General features: G+C 45.9%; 1 protein-coding gene across 4 annotated transcripts in view; it reads right to left on the reverse strand.

The window, feature by feature from the left end:
• Positions 1-17,534, reverse strand: part of NCMAP (non-compact myelin associated protein) — a 51,752-nt gene that overhangs the window by 4,416 nt on the left and 29,802 nt on the right. For 2 of the 4 annotated variants that reach the window (XM_069575022.1, XM_069575026.1), the window contains exons 2-3: positions 7,858-7,948; positions 3,514-3,598 (exon numbers count right to left, since the gene is read on the reverse strand). In XM_069575022.1, the coding sequence (XP_069431123.1) occupies positions 3,514-3,598; positions 7,858-7,939 (167 nt within the window). In that variant the 5' untranslated portion in view covers positions 7,940-7,948. Of the gene's footprint in view, positions 1-3,513; positions 3,599-7,857; positions 7,949-11,399; positions 11,544-11,992; positions 12,176-17,534 lie in introns of those variants that run through there. The other 2 variants (XM_069575025.1, XM_069575024.1) reach the window with 2 other exon arrangements.

The following is a 17,534-nucleotide window of genomic DNA, read 5'->3' on the forward strand; positions in this document are numbered from 1 at the left end:
CTGTTTGCATGTCTCGCTGTTGTTAAGTAGTGCTGCTATGAACATTGGGGCACATGTGTCTTTTTGAAGTATGGTTTTTCTCTGGATATATGCCCAGGAGTGGAACTGCTAGTTCATATGAACATCAGCCCTGAATACTCATTAGAAGGACTGATGCTAAAGCTGAAACTCCAATAGTTTGGCCCCTTGATGTGAAGAACTGACTCATTGGAAAAGACCCTGATGCTGGGAAAGACTGAAGGCAGGAGGAGAAAGGGATGACAGAGGATGAGATGGTTGGATGTTCGATGGACATGAGTTTGAGCAAGGTCCAGGAGTTCGTGGTGGACAGGGAAGCCTGGTGTGCTGCAGTCTGTGGGGTCGCAAATGATTGGACATGACTGAGCGACTGAACTGAACAGATGGAAATGGCAACCCACTCTAGTTTTCTTGCCTGGAGAATCCCATGGACAGAGGAGCCTGGTGGGCTATAGTTCATGGGGTTGCAAAGAGCTGGACACAACTGAAGCAACTTAGCACTCATGCATGGTTACTCTCACTTTAAGATTTTAAAGAAACCATACTGTTCTCCACAGTGGCTGCACCATTTGCATTCCCACCCACAGTGTAGGAGGGTTCCCTTTTCTCCACACCCTCTCTAGCATGTATTATTTGCAGATTAAAAAATTTTTTTTTCTAAAAAGCATATGTGTATTTTTTCATTCCGCACACTGAACATGTTTCTCTTGTCCAATTTAATCTATGCAGAGTTTAACTTCAGAGAAGGCGATGGCACCCCACTCCAGTACTCTTGCCTGGAAAATCCCATGGACAGAGGAGCCTGGTGGGCTGCAGTCCATGGGGTCACGAAGAGTCGGACATGACTGAGTGACTTCACTTTCACTTTTCACTTTCCTGCATTGGAGAAGGAAATGGCAACCCACTCCAGTGTTCTTGCCTGGAGAATCCCAGGGATGGGGGAGCCTGGTGGGCTGCCCTCTATGGGGTTGCACAGAGTCGGACACGACTGAAGCAACTTAGCAGCAGCAGCAGAGTTTAACTTACAGTGCCTGAAGGAAGCAACACCACGTGGTACTGGGCCAGCACATTTTTAAAGGGAAATTGCTATTTTTCCTTAAAAGTACTTTTAATTAAAGATATTCAAAAATACAAATGGGACCACTAAACTATAATGATCAGTATGAGGTGATACCTCATTATTGGTGGGTTTTTTTCTTCACATTTTTATTGGAGTATAGTTGTCTTACAATATTGCGTTAATTTTAGCTGTACAGCAAAGTGAATCAGCTATATATATACATATACCCACTCTCTTCTAGATTCTTTTCCCATATAGGTCATTACAGAGTACTGAGCACAGCTCTCTATGCTATACAGTGGGGTTTTATTAATTATCTCTTTTATACAGAATAGTATTTATGTCAATCCCAATCTTCCAATTTGTCCCTCTCTCCTTACTAACTGCCAATCCTAAGTATATTTAGCACATCTGTAACTCGACCTCATTATAGCTTCGACTTGCATTTCTCTAATATTCAGTCATGTTGAGTGTGGCCATCTGTGTGTTTTCTTTGGAGCAATGCCTATTTAGAGACATTTCCACTCTAAAGATGATAAAATCAAGGCATGGAGAGCTTCCGTAACTTGACTGCTTTTGACAGACTTAAGACCAAATCCAGGGGTCTCAGTTCCCAGCTCAGGCATCATTGTAAATAGGATGGGCTGAGCGGAGCCTCCATCTCAATTTTAACCTAGAAAGGGGCTCAGAGTTCCAGCAATGATAGAGAGGAATGATAGGTAGACCGCAGGGTTGGATGCAACTTGGTTTGAAATATACCCAAATTGTAAATATTTTTTAACATATGAAATATTATTATTATTATTATATGTGTACTGGTGGGAATATTTTCTCTGAAACAAGATGCATGAGTTCGAATCCCAACTCTATCAATTAGGGTTGAGTAAACTTGGACATGTCATTTAATCTTCCCCTGCCTGTTTCAAACGTATAAAACTGGGGATATAGAATACCCACTTTCTGACACTGTTATGAAGACTAACTGAGTTAACACATGTAAAGAGCTTAGAATTGTCCCAGCACATAGTAAACTTCCCTGGTGGCTCAGCTGGTAAAGAATCCGCCTGCAATACAGGAGACCTGGGTTCAATTCCTGGGCTGGGAAGATCCCCTGGAGAAGGAAGGTTACCCACTCCAGTATTCTGACCTGGAGAATTCTATCAAGTGTATAGTCCATGGGGTCACAAAGAGTTGGACACAACTGAGCGACTTTCACTTATAGTAAGAGATCAATATATGTTAGCTACCTTTACAAATAACATTGTCATTATAAAAACAATGCAGATATCAAGACGCACACCCCCTGACTGTGCAAAAGCCAACCTACCAACTAACCTACTAGCAATTCCATTATGCAGACATACTGGTTGTTAATACCTTGCTGTGTATTATTTGAACTTTTCCTGGGTGTGTGTGTGCAACCCATGTATATGATCATGATATACCTACTGCCTTGCAAATTTTGACAATATGTTGTAAACAGTTTTTCTCATCAATAAATGCATTTCTACAAAATCTTTTTGTTCTTTTAATGGCTTCTAGGTCTTCTATGATGTAATTGAATGCAGTTTTTAAATTTTGATTTCTTCCCTCAAAAGAACAACCTTCTAGCAAAGTTGTGACTAGAGGTGATAACACAACATTTATTCTTTTTGCAATCAATCTATATTATTTCCTCTTATTTGATGCCAGAAAATAGGTATGTACATTTCAGTGTTTGTCACACCAAGTACTTACATGGGCCACTCAGTATAACCTCACAGAGGGCTCTCCAACAGAATGGGATTGAAACACCACTTTACTATCTGTAAATTACACATGAGTTTATCACAGAGCTCAAGATCATTATCATGGGACTTCCCTGGCAGTCCAGTGGTTAAGACTCTATGCTCCCAATGCAGGAGGCACGGGTTTGATCCCTGGTTAGGCTAAGATCATGTATGTCATACAGGGTGGCCAAAAAAAAAAAAAAAAGTCATTATCATCATTGTATATTGAAAATACTTCTCCAAATATAAAAATCTACGGTCACTGTGAAGTTCTTCCAGTAGTGAAAGTGAAAGTGAAGTCGCTCAGTTATGTCTGACTTTGCAACCCCATGGACTGTAGCCTACCAAGCTCCTCCATCCATGGAATTTTCCAGGCAAGAGTACTGGAGTGGGTTGCCATTTCCTTCTCCAGGGGATCTTCCTGACCCAGGGATCGAACCTGGGTCTCCCACATCACAGGCAGATGCTTTACCGTCCAAGCCACCAGGCAAGTTTATTCTTCCAGTAGACTAAACATCAAAAAAGGACCCACAAAAGGTAAGAGCATTTGAAAATGGACTCAAAGATACTACTGTGCACATAACAGGCAACTACAAACATTAGCTTCCATTCATTCTAGCATCACTGAAGGGACCAGATGGTTCTAAAGCCCAGGGCATCCCGTACCTGTTGTACATCTTCAGTAAGATCAGAACCACGGTGAAGATGATGATGACAACCACCACAACGGCAGCAATGATGGCTCCAGAACCTACGAGGAAGAGAGGAGTGGAGATGGACAGTGTGCAGTGAAAGTGTTAGTTGCTCACTCGTGTGCAGCTCTTGGTGACCCCATGGACTGTAGCACACCAGGGAATTTCCAGGCAGGAATACTGGAGTGGGTAGCCATTCCCTTCTCCAGAGGATCTTCTCGACCCAAGGATTGAGCCTGGGTCTCCAGCATGGCAGGCAGAGTCTCTACAGTCTGAACCACTAGGGAAGCCCAGGCTAGTGTGCAAACGGAGTCCAAAGAAGGATTCAGAAGATGGGAGCGGGACCCACATGGCGGCACCCTGCACCCTCCCTGGGTCAAGGAGAGGAGAGAACGCCACACTCACTGCTGGAACACTCACTGCCGACCCCAGGGGAGAATGGCTCTAGAGCAGCAGAGCACCTCTACCCGCTGTGTGTGTGAGGGCCCTCAGCACACTACCTGCCAGAATTCTGCCGAAGGTCCAGTCCCACTTTTATCATCCCCAACATACTTCAAACTGCTTGCATGAAAAAAAAATCCTTGCTTCTTTTTGATAATACAAGAGTAATATGCAATTTTTGTATATTTATATATATATTTGACTGTACCATATGGCATGTAGGATCTTAGTTCCCTGGCCAGGGATTGAATCCATGCTTTTGCATTCAAAGTGTTAAGTCTTAACCACTGGACTGCCAGAGAAGCCCCTGTAGATAATTTGGTAATATAAACAAACACAAGCCAAAAAGAAGGGGAGGATAAGACCTCCTTGCCCCGAGAACCACTGAGAGTCTACATATGTATACATTCACCAATGTGATCATATTTTTGCATATATACATATTAAATATCCATACCTTTTGAATAATTTAATAATCCTATGTCTGAAAATCTATCTTAAGAAAATATTTATAAATATGGAAAAATATGTATTTGATAAAAATGGAACCATGTTCCATAAACTGGTTTATAACAAAATATCCTGATTATATTGCTATACAGGTATATGTTTTTCTTCATGACTTTTGAAGGCTGTATAGTACTCCGTTGTTTGGCTGGCCATAATTTATTTGCCAATTCTTTACTGAGGATATTTATGTTGCCTTCAATTTTACACTATTAAAAACAAGGCTATAATGAACATTCTTGTAGCTTAATATCTCAGATTCTACTTTCAATATCAGCACCCAGTCCTAGTGTCAATTTCTAATTTTAGGTTCAAGATCAATATCTTTGCCAGAATTGATATTGAAAGTATCAAGAATCATAAAAAAGCTTCACACTTTAAACCAATCTATTCGATTTTGGATAATTGATCATAGGCAGTAATCCCCAATAAAGAAAAAGCTGTATAAATGAAAATGCTTATTACATTCTGAATATTCTAAATATGGAAAAGGTTCAAAAGATATGGTATACTTATCCCTTGAAGTATTATACAGTAATTAAAATAATGATTATGAAAACTCTGGTACATGGAACACTTATGGTGATGTAAAAGCGGAAAATAGAATATGATACTATACACATACCCACGTATACATATATACACATTATATTGCAACCATTAAAATATGTACACACAAACATAATGTTAAGCAAAAGAAGTCAGATACAAAACATACAGATACATGATTCCATGTATACAAAGTTCAAAACCAGGGTAGAATTAATCTACGGTGGTAGAAATTAGAAAAAAGTGGGTTCCCTTGAGTGGGCGGGGGCTAATGCTTGCAAGGAGCACTGGAACTTCCTGGACACTGACGGCGGTCTGCTCCTTCATCTGGGTGCTGGTTACACAGCTGTGTGCACTCTGTGGAAATTCATCCAGCTGTTTGGATGTATGTAATGCTTTTATCGGAGAAGGCAATGGCACCCCACTCCAGTACTCTTGCCTCGAAAATCCCATGGACAGAGGAGCCTGGTGGGCTGCAGTCCATGGGGTTGCAAAGAGTTGGACATGACTGAGCGACTTCACTTTCACTTTTCACTTTCATGCATTGGAGAAGGTAGTGGCAACCCACTCCAGTGTTCTTGCCTGGAGAATCCCAGGGACGGGGTAGCCTGGTGGGCTGCCGTCTATGGGGTTGCACAGAGTCGGACACGACTGAAGCGACTTAGCAGCAGCAATGCTTTTATAAAAAGTTTACTTTTGGACTTTCTTCCTGAAAGTCTAGTGGTTAAGACTCTGCGCTTCCACTGCAGGGGGCACAGGTTTGGCCCCTGGTCAAGGAATTAGGATCCCGCATGCCTCCCACACCATGGCCAAAAAAAAGTTTACTTAAACAAAAAAAAGACCTGTGCAATTATTCATAGGAAGAAAGACTGGGAGGGACAAAAGGAGGGGGTGGGAAATCCATCACGGAGTTTTCCTTTCCTTCCTGGGGAGTCCAGTGGGTTTTTCAACCAGTGTCTGGATAATTCTTTGTCATGGGGACAAAACACCTCTGCACTGTAGGGTGTTTGGCAGTATCCCTGGCTTATACTCACTAGATACCAGGAGCACTTTTCCCCACACACCCCCAGTTAGAATAACCAAATATGTCTTCAGGCATTGCCAAATATCCCTGGTGGTAGAGTTGTCAGATATAATATAGGATACCCATGTATATTAGAATATCTGATAAATAATGACAAATTTCAAAATGCATCTGAAATATTACACCATATATCCATTATTCTAAAAATCTATTAATTGTTTATCTTATATTCAAATTTAATTGGTAACTTGTACTTTTATTTGTTCATTCTGGCAATTCTATTTAGGGGGCAAAATTGCCCAGTTGAGAACCATGAAACAGTATTATTCCCACCTTGCTAACAGTAATTCTATCTGCTTTGCATTTCCCTTTAGAACTGTTTTGAGACATTCCTCAGCAGGCCTCTGTAGGTCTCTGCACCCAGCAAAGAGCAGGCTAACACATGAGACCCCGTCCCAAGAGTGACTCTCTCTGGGTCTCCATGTAAGAGACACACCCTGCCACGAATCCAGCTCCTTGCCAGTACCACAGTCTGGAGCCGATTATCACTGCTCATCACTCATCACTGCCCCATGTGTGCTGGGAGGCCTGTTCCATCCTCAGAGGTATGAACCAAAGAGAGGGGCTTCCCAGGTGGCGATAGTGGTAAAGACTCTGCCTACCAATGCAGGAGATGAAAGAGATGTGGGTTCAATCCCTGGGCCGGGAAGACCCCCTGGAGGAGGGCATGGCGACCCACTCCAACATTCTTGCCTGGAGAATCCCATGGACAGAGGAGCCTGGCAGAATACAGTCCACAGGGTGGCAAAGAGTCAGACATGAGAGAAATGACTTAGCACACACACACATACAAAGTGGACCCAAATTCCACCTAATACAATCAGTTGGTTTTCTGAAAAGTAGTCCTCACTTTTCTCCTTCTGGGGGCCTCTTGTTCCTGGCAAAGGTCTCTCCAGGACTAGCTCTTCCCACCTACATCCATTGACTTCTTTGTAAATTGACAGGATGTTTTTGCTTTCCAAAGAAAATATGAAAGTAGTTGCATTTTAAGGTGACTCGTAAGGACCTTTTAAAAGGCCTTTTAAAAGTCATTTTAAGGTGACTTGTAAGGGCCTTTAAAAACATTTTTTAAAAAAAATTTGGCTGCATTACGTCTTAGTTGTGGCATATGAGCTTAGGTTGCCCCATGGCATGTGGAATCTTAGTTCTCTGACCAGGGACTGGACCCCATTACCTGCATTGGAAGGTGGATTTTTAAGCACTGGACCACCAGGAAAGTCCCATGCAGGGCTATCTTACAAGAGATTCAAATTCCCACTGCCCTCTAAGCCCCCAAACTCCATAATGAAAATAAAAGTAATAGTAGTAATAATAATACTCATTAGGTACTTAGGTGGGCTTCCCTGGTGGCTCAGGGGTAAACAATCTGCCTGCCAATGCAGGAGACTTGGGTTTGATCCTTGGGTCAGAAAGATTCCCTGGGGAAGGAAAGGGCAATCCACTACAGTATTCTTGACTAGGAAATCCCATGGACAGAGAAGCCTGGCAGGCTATGGTCCACAGGGTCACAAAAGAGTCAGACACGAGTTAGCAAGTAAACAACCACAGCAACACAGATGATGAAACAAGCCGAGAGCAGTGAAGTCATGTGCTCAGGTTCATGCAGTTGGCAAACGGCATTATTGAGACCCAAGCACTTTGTCTGCAGAGGCCACGCTCTTGACCTTGACACCAGGAGCTGAAGACAGACCCTGTCCCGCCTTCGATCCCCTGGCCGCCAAGCCCAGTTGACCTTACTCTTGTACAGAAAGTCTTCTCCTCTGGTGGTCATGTTCAGTGAGAAGATGGTGTTACCCCCCAAAGGGGTGGCTGTGGTCATCTCGATGTGCTGAAAGGGAAGATGAAATTTTGGTTAAAACCAGTTATTTTATAATCCCTGTGTGATGCCTCTTTTGGTCTTCATCTGGGTGACTGGAGGAAATATTTAAGCATGTAGTTTCTCTTCAGTCAGTTCAGCTCAGTTGCTCAGTTGCGTTCGACTCTTTGCGACCCTATGGACTGCAGCACGCCAGGCCTCCCTGTCCATCACCAACTCCCGGAGTTTACTCAAACTCATGCCCATTGAGTTGGTGATGCCATCCAACCATCTCATCCTCTGTCATCCCCTTTTCCTCCCACCTTCAATATTTCCCAGCATAAGGGTCTTTTCAAATGAGTCAGCTCTTCGCATCAGGTGGCCAAAGTATTGGAGTTTCAGCTTCAGCATCAGTCCTTCCAATGAATATTCAGGACTGATTTCCTTTAGGATGGACTGGTTGGATCTCCTTGCAGTCCAAGAGACTCTCAAGAGTCTTCTCCAACACCACAGTTCAAAAGCATCAATTCTTCGGCGCTCAGCTTTCTTTATAGTCCAGCTCTCACATCCATACATGACTACTGGAAAAACCATAGCCTTGACTAGACAGACCTTTGGTGGCAAGTTTCTCCTGGCAGCAAGTAAACATCAGGCCTTTTACTATATACTATGGGGGGTCCACGGAGAAGGCAATGGCAACCCACTCCAGTACTCTTGCCTGGAAAATCCCATGGACAGAGGAATCTGGTAGGCCGCAGTCCATGGGGTCGCTAAGAGTCAGACATGGCTGAACGACTTCATTTTCACTTTTCATTTTCATGCACTGGAGAAGGAAATAGCAACCCACTCCAGGGCTCTTGCCTGGAGAATCCCAGGGACAGAGGAGCCTGGTGGGCTGCTGTCTATGGGGTCACACAGAGTCGGACACGACTGACGCGACTTAGCAACAGCAGCAGCAGCATGGGAGTTCCAATTCATTGGAAAAGACCCTGATGCTGGGAAAGATTGAAGACAAAAAGAGAAGCTGGCAGAGGATGATATGGTTGGATAGCAACACCGATTTAATGGATCTGAACATGAGCAAACTCTGGGAAATAGTGGAGGACAGGGAAGGCTGGTGTTCTGCAGTCCATGCGGCTGCAAACAGTTGGACACAACTTGGCAACTGAACAATGAACAATGGGGAGTTAAAAATAAGGTTTGACATTTTTAAAGATTCCATTTTTCAAAGCAGTTTCAATTCATTCAACAATATTTATTCAACTCCTCCTGACTATGTTTCACACCGAGTATCTAAATTGATCTTCTAGAAAATGTGTGAGGAAGGTTATTGTTGCCATTTTACTGATGAAACTGAAGCTCCCCAGTACCACATGGAGCCCCAAGTTACCCAGGAGAACTGAACCCAGGGCACCTATTGCCCGTGCTAGTGAGACTTTGACCACCCTACGACAGTGCCTGAAATGCTGTTCCTGGTTTCAAAATCTTTACAATATAAGATGGGGGTGTGGGGAAGCAGCTAAAAAAACTAGCTATGCTATATGATTATTAAGCAGTCAGTGAGATGAGCTATTGGCTTGTGAAGAGTGACTTCAAGAAGATTAATCTGAATGGGTCTTGAAAGATGGGTGTGGTTTGGGCTGGGGGTGGGGCGAGAGGCAACTGAAGTTGCGCAAAACTCTCCAAGCAAAGAAGGCGTCTTCTTTGCACAAGGCTGCCATAGGTGCCCTCATATGTGACATCTGTCAACTCATTTAATGCTCTCAATCATTGCATTTTGCTGCTGGGAAGCTAACTGAGGCTCGGTGTGGCTGAGTGACTCGACCACAGTCCCCCAGCTAGGGAGATGTGGAACTTGGCCCAAAGGCCAACTCCTTGCCTCCAGAAGCTCACATTCTGGTGAGAGAGACCCTAGGTTTGATCATGGCATTCCCAGGCTCAAAAAACAAGTCATCTCCCCTGTACCCACACCTGAATGTCTGGCAGTGAAAGCCCTTCACTGGCTGTTTCCAACCTCCTTTTCAGCCTCTTGGCTCCCCACACCAACCTCTGTCAAATTGTTGGGACAATGGGCCACTCCGTCCTCCCACGTCACTCCTGGTCTTTGCTGTCTCTGAGCTGCGGCCCCAGGCTGTGGCTCCCCCCAGGTCCCCTACCTGTGCCAGCTCGTGATGGAAACAGGGGCCAGCACCCCTTCCATTGGGGTCACCTGCAGCCAGGCTGGTGGCTCTGGAGGCGACGACCTGTTCCTAGCCAGCCCTCCCATTGTCAACTGCATAATGACCCCGTGTGGCCGGGCCTGCTGATCCACAGGATGGGCTCTGCCTTCACCGTCTCCGCCCCTCCTTTAAGCCTTGAAGTCCTGCCTCAGTCACAGACCCAAGCCCCACTTTGTCTGTCCCTTCCTCCCCTGACCCAGATCCTCAGGACTTGGATGACTCAGGCTCCCTGAAGGAGCCCTCTGCAGCACTGTCCGACACCCCCACACTGGCCAACCTTCTGGCCTGGCTGAACTTCCTGTCTCCCGACCACCTTAGACAGGCCTGGGTTGCCAGCCATGCTCCGCTGCCCACTCCCCTTCCAAAAGGAACCTTCCAGATTCAGCCCAGTCACCTCCAGGAAGACTTCCCGCCAGACGGAACCAACCCCTCTTGCCCTCTGCTCTCCCACAGCAGCACTTGGCAAAGCTGCACCGCAACGGCCTGTGCCTGGCAGCCAACTTTCCGCGTTCATTGTCAGGCCCTTGAGTTAGAAACTGCTTTTGGCTTTTTTCCCACATCTTTCTGTCTCCTTCAGATAAAAAGAGTCTGGCTCTCCTCACCTTTGTGGGTGGTAGGACCTGGGTGAGTGGTTGAACTTCTCCTAGCTGGGTTTGCTCTTTGTAAAAGGAGGCAGCTTTTCCCAAGGGAACTGAGGGTTCAAGGTTAAGTATGGAAAGTGCTTTTAAGTGCTCAATAAAGGGTATCCCTTAGGATTTCAGCGGGTATTAGTGGATATTGGCTGAACTAATTAGAGAAAGTGAAAGTGAAGTCGTTCAGTCGTGTCCGATTCTTTGCAACCACATGGTCTGTAGCCTACCAGGCTCCTCCGTCCATGGGATTTTCCAGGCAAGAGCACGGGAGTGGGGTGCCATTTCCTTCTCCAGGGGATCTTCCTGACCTAGGGATCGAACCCAGGTCTCCCACACTGTAGGCAGATGCTTTTACCATCTGAGCCACCAGGGAAGTCCGAACTAATTAGAGACAGGGGCTCAAAACAGGAAAAAAAAAATTCTTTCTATAAAAACAAGTATGGACCAATAAGAGAACATGGAATTAAAGTCTCCCCCAACCTTCCACCCCCAACCCCTACTCCCAGGGAGAGGTAGCTGAACTGCTCCCTCCCGCAACACACACGCCCTATCTTGGCACATAAAGACTTCTAATATGCATTTGCCTAAACTCTCTGCTTCTGTCTCCACCAATATCAAGCTGAGAACACTCACCAGTAATGCTTTCTCACAATTCCCTTTGGCTGCACCTTGTGGGTTGCAGGATCTAAGTTCCCCAATCGGGGATTGAACCCAGGCCCATGACAGTGAAAGCACCGAGTCCTAACCACTAGACCACTAGGGAATTACCCACAACTCCTTTCAAAAATAGGAAAAAGAGGCAAATACGCGGCTGTTGACCAAAGGTCACCTAAGGAGAGAGAGATGGCATGCACTAGATAAACTAAACCCTGTCATGAACTCATTCCCCGTTAAACCAACAAGCACAGAATTGACCGAAGCCATCATCTGAGTGTCCACCATGTGTGAAGACCTTGTGCCAGATATTTTTTTATCCATCCTCTGATTTAATTAGCGAATGCCATGTAAACTAGGTCTTCCTTTCCCCTTGTTTCAAATGAGGACCCTGAGACTTTCCATATGGCCTGAATGCTGCAGGCTGGGCAAATGAACCCAGCACCGCAAACTTCAAAGCCTGTATCCTTCCCTCCGCACCACCCGACCCTGGCACACACCCGGGGTGGGGGCAGGGGCTCCAGACCAGTCACTGCAGGAACCCGCACGCATGCACACAGACACGTACTGACCAGTAACAGAGCCGCCCAGGGCCACCAGGGCGCAGGCTCCTCCGCAGGTCCTTCAGGGTGACCTCCTGGGTGCCGGGTTCCAGGAGGGACTCCCTTTCAGATGGGCCCGGCTGCTCCTCTTTCTGAGAGAAAAATGAGTAATCCCAGAGCATATCTTGCCTCATCTAAGGGCCAAGGGCTCTCAATTACATCTCTGTTCCTACCACATCAGAGAAGGTGGGAGGGAGGGTGGTGGAGCGTTGATAGCCAAGGGTGTGGGTGTTTTCATGTGTGGGGCCCCTGTGATTCTTGTTAACCAAGTGAGGTCCAGCAGGGAGATGTCAGTATCAAATATGTCCATGACCAGGGCCCATGGCCACAGAAAATGGGGGAGTGTACAGGGAGGTGAGGCTGATCTTTATGGACAGAGGTTAATTTAATAATAATAATATACCATGTGGCCCAGGCACTGTACTCAGTGATTTATGTGAGAGGTCTCATTGAATCCTCATATCTGTCTGATTAGGAGAATATAGTCACTGTGCCCATTCTACAGATGGGGAAACTGAGGCTCAGATCAGATAAGATAGCAATCTAATTTCACAAGGCTAATATGTAGCTATGCTACGATGCAAGCTAGGGTTTGTCTAATTTCCTCGCCCCTTCTCCATAAACTCTTACTAGACTGATCCCCAGAGAATGAATAAGGTGCAATGGCCAGCATCTGGGATCCAAATCAATGTAGGGCTTTAATGAGAAGACTCTCACAGGCTGTGGAAGAGAGAGAGGGCAGAGCTCTTGACCTAACCCTGACCCAGACTGGTCTCTGACCTTGCCTATACTCTGAACCTTTGTCTCCAGCAGAGCCTTAATCACATTTACAGAATCTACAAGGAGATGTTGTTTCCTTCGGTTGTTAACACATGGCCCCATGTGGGAGGTCAGTTTGGGAAGAGATGGAGAGTCATGACCATTTACTCACTGAACCATCCTTTTCTGTTCCTTGGTCAAGTATAAGGTCATAGTGAGTGAAGTCGCTCAGTCGTGTCCGACTCTTTGTGACCCCATGGACTGTAGCCCACCAGGCTCTTCCATCCGTGGGATTTTCCAGGCAAGAATATTGGAGTGGGTTGCTATTTCCTTCTCCAGGAGATCTTCCCAACCCAGGGACTGAAGCCGGGTCTCCCACATTTTAGGCGGATGCTTTACCATCTGAGCCACCAGGGAAGTCCATAAGGTCATAACTCGAGGATCACTGTTGCCAGACCCCACCTGTCCAGAATATCCCCCTCCCTTCTGCTCTGCCTCCATGGTATCCTCCTTCTGTCTGGCCTAGTCTAGATGTTCCTCCCTGCATAAGAAAACCCAGAGGCTATCAAGCCTGGCAGACCCCTACCCAAATGGCCAACTGTAACTCAGAATAGGGAAGCCATGAGTGCTGAGACCCGCCAAGACACTGGGACTGATTTCTCTCATTCATCTGAGAGATGGGAGATTCAGATTGACTTGGTTTCTTCCACAGACAAAAACCTAACTGCTCCCAAGCTGTCCCTTAGGTTAGTGGGATGGTTTAATTGTCAGAAAAGTACCTTTCGTTTTGGAACCAAAATCTCTTCCCTTGTGATTTTAACCCATTGGTCCTAATTCTCTTCCGACAGAGGTAACCTATTACCTTTTACACACGACAATGGTTATGTTTAAAAGCCCTTCTACGTACAGAAAGTTAGGGTTCTATGAATGCAACCGTGATGGTAGCTGAAATCAGCATGTCATTTTTACCTTCCACCAGTAGGTGGCAACAGCAGTTGGCTGTAATATGCCCCTTTGAACTTAACCAGCAAATGGTTGGTACATGTCCAGAGGGGCTTCCCAGGCGGCTCAGTGGCAAAGACTCGTTCATCTGCCAACGCAGGTGACGGGGGTTCAGCCCCTGGGTTTGATAGATCCCCTGGCATAGGAAATGGTTACCTGCTCCAGTATTGTTGCCTGGAAAATTCCATGGACAGAGGAGCCTGGTGGCTTACAGTCCACGGGGTTGCCAAGTGTTAGACATGACTGAGAATGTACAAATATCCCATGAATCCAACCTGTTTCTAAATAGAGATGCTTTCTGCCCTTGAAAACAGCAACTATATGTCCTCTGATGACTTTATTCTCCAGGATAAATATTCTCAGCCTCTTCAAACAGTCTTTAGTATCCCTCATGAATAGGTTCCTCATTTCTCTACGTGCCAGTATCTTCCTTAAATAAAATACCCCAAAGTGGATGCTTGACTCCAAAGGGGACCTGGACTGTCATTTTTCTTGACAATGATCAGATCTGAGCTTGAATTCAGTTATTTACTAGCTGCGTGACCTTGGTCAACTTTCTTCACGTCTTAGTTTTCTGATCTGTAAAACAAGAATTATAGACTCCATGGGGTCATGTGAGAATTAGATGAGATAAAACATGTGATACATTTAGCACAGGGACTGGGCACAAAACTATTGATATTACACTGGATTAATGCAAACCAATAGCTCATTAGCTTTTCAGGCAGCCACAGCCCACTGCTCCACACACCCTGTTGAGACACCACCCCAAAACCTTTTCTTGATTTATCTCATGCTTGTTTATGGTCAGTCAAAGCCTAGGACTTTCTACACTCAGAGTCCTTTGGAACTAAAAGGCAATGGCAGCTGTATTACACTTGGTGATCCTATGATGAGCTGTGGTCTAGTAACCAGACCTCCAGGACACTCTTGCGCAGCTGTCTTTTTGAACTTCTGTGCAGGACTTTGCGCTGATTTCTGTTAGCCTTGACCTCATTGATTGGGTCCTTAGGATAGAAACTCCAGCTCCTGGTGGTGCTTTGAGAACTCTTGATGTTACTGTGACAAAGCACGTGGTCTGGGAGCTCCGGACCTGGCAGGGGCTTTGGGGTCAGGGAGTCCTGGGTTTTAATCTTGGGATCCCTGCAGACCAGCTCTACAAGCCAAGCCACTTTTCTAGGCCTCAGCATTCTCATTTGTAAAACAGGAAAAACAGTCTCATTTATAAAACATTCCCTATCTTGTGGGGTCCTGAGAATAAATGAGATGTTATACCTGCCCAGCACAGTGCCTGCAGGAGGAGAAGGGGGTGACAGAGGATAAGTTGGTTGGATGGCATCACTGACTCCATGGACATGACTTTAAGCAAACTCCAGGAGATAGTGAAGGACAGGGAAGCCTGGTGTGCTGCAGTCCATGGGGCTGCAAAGAGTTAGATAATGAGCAATGGAACAAGAATGAACAGTGCCTGCTGGATGGTGGGTGGTCGGTGAATGCTCATCTGAGTTCCTCTTCTCTTTTCCCTCCTGTCTCCCAGCCTGTGCTCCCCCTGCTCTTCTTGGAGCCCCCAGTTCTCCATCTGATGTAGTATTTGCTGTGTTTGGTCCAGCTCAAGTATGAACAAAGAAGTCAGGGAGCCAGACTGTGAAGGCTGATATCCCAAGGAAGGGATCTGAGGAGAGACTCAGCAGAACATCCAGAACACTGACCTTCTCCTCAATCTCCACTGAGGGTAGAGACAGAGGAAAGAGTGAAACCAACCCCAAGCAGGCAAAAGTCCTAATGGGACTGGTAGGGCCTGGGAGCTGCTGGGTGTGCAGGGAAAAAGCATTCTAGAATTCTTAACCCGGGGTGAGAATCAGGAGACATGGGTTTCCTTTTATTACTCGCTTGCCGTAACACTTTGGAAAGTCATCGTCTTCCCTAGACCTTGATTTTCCCACCTGCAAAATGGCCTAGTTTGGAGATGATCTCTAATGGCCTTTCCAACCTGTGGTTCTAGGGTATGGACCAGCCATTCATAGCTGATCTCAAGAACCTGTGTCTTCCTAAAGCTCATCTTTCTTTGTAGCTATCGACTCGGGGGATATTGGATGAGGGAAGATGGTGTGTACAATTCAGGAGGGAAGGCAGGAATCCTTCCTGGAAGGTAGTTGAGACTGGAATAAAACAAGAACTCTACAGAGGGATTTGACTTGGCAGCAGATTGCATATTGGCCCCTTAGGAACCTCCAAATGCTTTGCTGAGTACATGGTGATCCCAGTCTGCCTGAATCCAGACTGGCTCTCTCCTCCGCCCTCCATTCCTGCTGGGTTCCATGTCATCTCCCCCTACTCTAAATGTTCCGCCTGTACTTGGCTCTGTCCCCTTGTGTGTCAGAGCTCCCAAAGGTGGGGGCTGAGCTGGCATAATGCTACCTTGAACTTAGTCCCCCCCTCAACCCACAATTACATACTGAATATGTTCCTTGCTGTTGGTTCTCAGAAATTAGGAAGCCCATTTCTTGTTCCATTTATCCATCTACTCTTCCATCCTCCCATCCACTCATCCACCCACCCACCCACCCACTGTGCTCACATTCATTCTCCTACCTGTTCCGTCCACTTTCCATCATTCATTCAACAAGCACCCACCATGTACACAGCTCTGAGACGATTCAAAGAGGGGCCATGGGGATCATGTCTCTACAGCTCAGGCGAAGAGGATGAGACTATTTCTTTTAAGGAAATTTCCTTCTATCAGTAGTTAGTGGGGGTCATCCCCTTCATGCCTGGTCCAGCCTTGATCATAGAGAGGTGGCTGATTAACATCATATTGAAGTCCTTTGGAAAAGGCAGTGGCCTGCGGATCTGGAAGTCTGGGTTCTAGGTCTACCACATCTAGTAAGTTTTATTTACCTACCTGTCAATTTCAGGCGTGAACATTCTGTGTTTCTGATTTTTGTGGCCCACATTGTATAGAAAGATGCCTCAAGCATCTTTGGGAGCTTCCTACCCAAGACCTGCACGTCTAAGTTTCATGTACAAAATTGCAGATAGAAATCCCAGACGAAAGTGGTCACAAGGCAGACTTATGCCTGGTGCCAAATGGGAGGCATAGGGTGTGCCAGGAGTCAGTGGGAGGAGGAGACCAGTGGGCGTCCTGGTTGAGACTGACCAAGAGCCAGAATGTGACCTGTGCCTTCCATTTACCCCTCAGTCTTTGGGCTCAAGCCAAGGGCCAGCTTCCAAGGGTCCTCAAATATAGCTGAGCTTCTATATAAATCTTCAGGTATCCCACTGTCCCCAAGGGAAAAAAGGCACAAGGGTAAAGAGTTGATGGCATGTGGAATATGTCAGAGGAAAATAATTCGACTCCAACATTCTGATCATGAAGGAAAGGAAACTAACATTTAAGGGGATGCTAATGAAGTGTCAGGCGCTATGCAGTCACGTGTTTTCTCACTTAATCAATGTGACAAGGTGGGTCTTTTATCTCCACTCTCCTGAAAAGGAATGGAGGCTCAGAGAGGTTAAGTGACTTGCCTAAAGTCTTAGAGCAAATGAGCAGAAATGCTGAATCTCAAATTCAGATCTACTTCCAAACTGGGGTGGCTGCCTAGTCTTCCAGGAGGTAAGTGATTTTCCTGGGGCTACTCAGAGGGTCAGTGGCCCTGCCAGGGCAGGACTCTGCTCAGTATTTTTACTATGTGTGGGGAGAGAGCAAATTAGCCAAGATGGCATGTTCAGGCTCTCTCACCAAGGAAAGTTA

Source organism: Ovis canadensis, chromosome 2 (genome assembly GCF_042477335.2).
Source record: "Ovis canadensis isolate MfBH-ARS-UI-01 breed Bighorn chromosome 2, ARS-UI_OviCan_v2, whole genome shotgun sequence".
In the NCBI taxonomy this organism is placed as follows: Eukaryota; Metazoa; Chordata; class Mammalia; order Artiodactyla; family Bovidae; genus Ovis; species Ovis canadensis.